The sequence below is a fragment of the Myotis brandtii genome, unplaced genomic scaffold (assembly GCF_000412655.1).
Source record: "Myotis brandtii unplaced genomic scaffold, ASM41265v1 scaffold139, whole genome shotgun sequence".
NCBI classification, from domain to species: domain Eukaryota; kingdom Metazoa; phylum Chordata; class Mammalia; order Chiroptera; family Vespertilionidae; genus Myotis; species Myotis brandtii.
In genome coordinates, this window is record NW_005354965.1 from 1,533,154 (window position 1) to 1,538,340 (window position 5,187).

Below are 5,187 nucleotides of genomic sequence, written 5' to 3' on the forward strand. Positions count from 1 at the left end.
AGGTGGGGGAGGAGGGGAGTGGGGTGCAGGATGGGGAGTGGCAGACTCGGGGAGCCAGACAGAGTTTAAGGCGAAGAGGAGGGTCCCTGAAGGGGCAGGTACCTGAAGCCCGAGGCCGGCAGGAGGGAAAGGGGTCCGCTGTTGATGAAGCATCTGGGGCTGCTTTTTCCGCGTCGCAGTCCGTTCGCAGAGGGCGACGGGGATCGGGAGGCTGATGGTGAACGTGGTGGAGGGCATCGAGCTGAAGCCCTGCCGGTCCCACGGTAAGGCCCCGGGCGGCCCCCGCACCCCATCACCCGGCCCGTCAGATGCCATTTCCCTCATCCGGCGTTTCCCTCCGGAATGGTTCCCAGCACTTGCTCAGAACCTGTTCTTTTCCTTGACTCCCTCCCACGGGCCGCAGTCTCGGGCCAGAGCGAGGAGGGGAGGCCTCGTGCCAGTCCCGCACCGCGATGTGCTCTCAGTTTAAGTGATGCCGGGGCGGGAGCTGCTGTTGGTTCTCCAGCCTCTGCCACTTGTTAAGCGTGTAGTGAGGGAAGAGACATGGCTGCAGAGGGCAGCTCCCCGAGAGCCCGCCCTGCTCCCTGAGAGCCCGCCCCGGGCCCCGAGAGCCCGCCTGGGCGGGAGTCAGCAGGCCTGTTCGCTCCAGGGAAGAGCAACCCGTACTGCGAGGTGACCATGGGCTCCCAGTGCCACATCACCAAGACCATGCAGGACACCCTGAACCCCAAGTGGAACTCCACCTGCCAGTTCTTCATCCGGGACCTGGAGCAGGAGGTGCTCTGCATCACCGTGTTCGAGAGGGACCAGTTCTCCCCGGACGGTGAGTCCGGCTGGTGCTTCCCCAGAGCAGGTGGCTACAGAGGCCGCACCCCGAGCCTCGGCCAAAGCCCCTGTGATCGGACACACCGGCCACTGAGCGAGAGGCGCGCCGCGTGTCCTTTGGTGGCGTTGCCGCTGGTCAGGGCGGCCTTGCTGGCTGCTCCACGCCTCCCCCCTGTTCCAGGTCGGCTCTGAGCCTGGAAAGAACGGGTGTGGCCGGCAGTGACCGGGGCGAGGCCCACGCTGCCCTTCCAGTTGAAGGGTCTCACGGAGGGTGCGTTGCCACCGGGACTGGCGAGGGCGTCCACCTGGCAGCGCAGGCGCCTCCGTCTGGGCCTTCGGGGCGTTCCTGCTGCTCTCACTCTGACGGGGGAAGGTTGGAGGCTGCACTGGTTCCTTCCTGAACAGAAATAGCACGACACAGTGACACCCTACTGGGTGTGTGTTGAACCTCCTGGCATTGTTTCTCTTTTAAACATTTTATACTTAAATATATATATATTTTATTGATTTCAGAGAGAGAGGGAGGGAGAGAGAGAAACATCAGTGATGAGAGAGAATCGATTGGCTGGCTGCCTCCTGCACACCCCTCACCGGGGATCAAGCCCGAAACCCAGGCATGTGCCCTGACCAGGAATCAAACTGAACTGTGACTCCTGATTCAAAGGTTGATGCTCAACCACTGAGCCACGCTGGCTGGACCGTCCTGGTATTGCTTTTACATCAGAGATTATCCCCGTGAATTGCATGGGCGGGGGGTGGGTCAGGGGGGCGCATCAGCCCGTGTCTGTCCGCCAGGCCAGCTTCCCGAGAGCCTGGGTCCTAGGAGACCACAGCCAGTAGCTGTCAAATGCCGGGGGAAGGAGCTGCTGGTCCGAGGCCTGTGGCACCATCGTGTGTCCCATAGACCTGACAGGTTCAAATGGCTCACGCCCGTCCTATTCTCATGCGGACACTCAGTGTCTGACGGGCAGAGCGCGCCCCGGGGGAGCGACCGCCCAGCTTCGACTCAGACGTGCTCATCACGTCCACGGCAGGTGGGGCGGCTCCCGTGACCCCTGTGAGTGCGGGGCCTCCGGGCAGCTGCAGCCCGAGGGAGGTCCGGGGGTGGGGGCCGCGTCTGCATCTCAGTCCTTCCGGACGCTCCTCCCTGCCCACCCCTCCTCCTCTGCTTCCTGCTCCGTGGGCCACCGAGCCGTGGGCTCCCGCACGCCAACCTCGCTCCCTTTTCGCAGGAGGAGAGGACGTTCGCTGGAGCCCCCCCATGCCAGGTCCGCGCCTGGACGAGGAGGAGCCCCTCCCTGAGCAGGCCTGTTCGCTCTCCTTTCAGATTTCCTGGGTCGGACGGAGATCCGCGTGGCCGACATCAAGAGGGACCAGGGTTCCAAGGGCCCGGTGACCAAGTGTCTCCTGCTGCACGAAGTGCCCACGGGGGAGATTGTGGTCCGCCTGGACCTCCAGCTCTTCGACGAGCCCTAGGGAGCGGCCAGGCTGTGCCAGGGTCCAGCCGGCAGCCGATGCCACCGGGACGGTGCTGCTCTCCTAAGACCAGCGTGCGGGGCAGCCACAGGCCAGGGGACCGCGAAGAAAGGCCCTTAGTGACGTAGGAGTAATTCTCGACAATCCTCTCTCCCAAACAACCCCCCATTTTATGGACCAAAACTCTGTTTCCCTCTGTCCTCACTGCAGGCCTCAGCGCGACGTGGAGGGGCCTGGGAACCCCGCTGCCCGCCGGCTGGGGGCGCCTGCGCCGGGAGTCACCGGCAGTGTCTGCAGTTTTGGGGAACTCACGTCCCCTCCTGTCTCTTCCCTCTGCCAGCCCGGGACCCTGGTTGTTTAGAAAAAGTTATGATGGCCCGGCCACTGTCTAGAACCTCATTCCCCTCTGTGGTCCTGGCTCCGACCGGGGAGCCGGGGAGAAGGCCTCCTGCCATCATCCCAGCGGGCGGGTGGGGAGCCTCCTGGCCCCTCCAGGTCTTGTACGGATCGTCGGCGAACATGCTCCCTGGCTGCGCTCGGTGATTCGGTTCTGACTCCCAGCAGACGTGGGAGATGGGGGAGGAAGCCTGTTACCTACGGCTACGCCCTGGGATGTGTGGCTGCAGCCGTGGAAAGGCTGCCTGACGCACCATGGCGTCCTGGTCACTGGCCCAGGTGGCGGCTCTCGGCTGGGGGCCCGGAATTCACTGGCAGTGTCTGCAGTTTTGGGGAACTCACGTCCCCGCCTGTCTCTTCCCTCTGCCAGCCCGGGACCCTGGTTGTTTAGAAAAAGTTATGATGGCCCGGCCACTGTCTAGAACCTCATTCCCCTCTGTGGTCCTGGCTCCGACCGGGGAGCCGGGGAGAAGGCCTCCTGCCATCATCCCAGCGGGCGGGTGGGGAGCCTCCTGGCCCCTCCAGGTCTTGTACGGATCGTCGGCGAACATGCTCCCTGGCTGCGCTCGGTGATTCGGTTCGATGGCCCGGCCACTGTCTAGAACCTCGTTCCCCTCTGCGGTCTCGTCTGACACGCTGCCCTGGCTCCCGGGGAGCCGGGGAGAAGGCCACCTGCCGTCATCCCAGCGGGCGGGTGGGGGAGCCTCCTGGCCCCTCCAGGTCTTGTACTGATCGTTGGCGAACATGCTCCCTGGCTGCGCTCGGTGATTCGGTTCTGACTCCCAGCAGACGTGGGAGATGGGGGAGGAAGCCTGTTACCTGCGGCTACGCCCTGGGATGTGTGGCCGAAGCCGCGGAAAGGCTGCCTGACGCGCCATGGCGTCCTGGTCGCTGGCCCAGGTGGCGGCTCTCGGCTGGGGGCCCGGAATGTTTCATCGCAGTCACAGCCGGTGGCCGCTCCGAGCTGTTCCTGCTCGAAACCCGGGCCCTGAGCTGAAGTTTCCCCAAGAGGCGCCCCCGGCCTGGAAAGAAGAGGGAGAGCCAGGAGGGGTGGGAAGCTATGAAGGGTGTGTCGTGGGTGGGGTCAGAGGAAGAGGGAAGCCTGGTCCGCCCTCCGCAACCCACAGCGGGCCTCTCGCAACCGAACCCCCGTGCTCCCTGCCAGGCAGGTCGCAGGACCGCGTGGCAAGCTGTTTGGTGGGAGTTCTGTGATTTTCCTCCTTAAACGTCAGGAGCTGGGCTGGTTGGTGAGATAACAACTTGATTTGCTCAGGACACCTGCGGGTCCTGTTTCGTCCGCAGGTTGCTGTTCTCAGAATCCCGGTTCGTTGACATGAGATGTTCTCTTGGTCCTGGAGTAGCTCCCCGTGCCGGGCGGGGTCTCAGACGTTGGTTAGGGCTGTGGTGCTGTCCCGGGGATGGCGGCAGCTCTGGTCGGGGTCCCCGCCGCTGGGATCTGATGTGTCACCATTGTCCGAGAGCCCTGCGTAGCGCACGCGATTTTTAAAGTGAGTGAGTGTGTGTGTGTGTGTGTGTGTGTGTGTGTGTGAGTGTGTGTGAGTGTGTGTGTGTGAGTGTGTGTTGGAAGGGCACCATGTTTACATTTCATACTTTAAAAAACAACCCATTTTATTATTTATTGGTTGGAGATAGTGTAGACTTTTGTATCAAGAACAACAGACAGGTGTGTGTTTTAAACGAGCAGGTGTTCCCTGTGGTTGGGAACGTTCCCCTCCATCGCAGTCTGGGCCGGTTTCCACGGCGCATGCGTTTGTCAGCGGAGAACACGGCGCCCTGAGGTCTCTGTCCTGTGAGGCTGTGAGGAGCGGCTTTGAATTCAACCCAATAGACGTGGAGCTCACGCTCTCCTGTGTCGAGAGCCAGGCAGGCGTCCGGTGCGATTGGGGGACGTGTGGCGAGGGTAGGAGAGTCTCAATGGCTATGGGCCGGGTGGACGGGGCCGCCGTGCCCACTGCCCTGCTGTCCTTCCTCTTCTCACTGGCGGTCTCTGCGTGTCCGCGTCGGACATCACTCCCGCGTAGTACGATGTGTGTGCGATGTGTGCGCGACGACAAATGTCCTGTCGCCCGTTAGGTCCGCGAGGCTGCCCGCCCGCCCGCAGAGTCCGGGGCGGGAGTTAATGTCGCAGAAGTGACCTGTGAGCCTGGTTTCCCAGGTGGCTGTCCTGGGCATCTGCGCGCTGGCCTCCGGGGGGCAGACCTGCGACAGGGCTGGGGCTCAGTGCCGGGGTCTGTACTGTGACCATCCTGATCATCCTTGTCCTTCAGGGTGAGTGTGGCTGGCCGCAGGGCTGTGACTCGTGGCGCGTGTCGAGGGGAGAGGCACGTGGGGGTGCGTGGAGCCCCCGCCTCTGCCCCGTTTCTTCCCGTCTGCCTTTTGGGCGAGGCTGCACAGACGCAATGTGTCCCTCACCCATAGGCACCTGCGCCCTGGCTCCCTGCTCCTCTCCCCCCCCGCCCGTCCTGCCTC

The 5,187-nt window shown here is 63.4% G+C and overlaps 1 protein-coding gene across 1 annotated transcript in view; it reads left to right on the plus strand.

Moving 5' to 3' along the window:
• The window catches only part of ITSN1 (intersectin 1 (SH3 domain protein)), a 105,973-nt gene extending 102,743 nt beyond the window's left edge, over positions 1-3,230 (plus strand). The window contains exons 37-39 of the mRNA XM_014535200.1: positions 180-263; positions 650-823; positions 2,153-3,230. Of these exons, the coding sequence (XP_014390686.1) occupies positions 180-263; positions 650-823; positions 2,153-2,301 (407 nt within the window). The 3' untranslated portion in view covers positions 2,302-3,230. The remainder of the gene's footprint in view (positions 1-179; positions 264-649; positions 824-2,152) is intronic.
• The last annotated feature ends 1,957 nt before the right edge of the window (positions 3,231-5,187 follow it).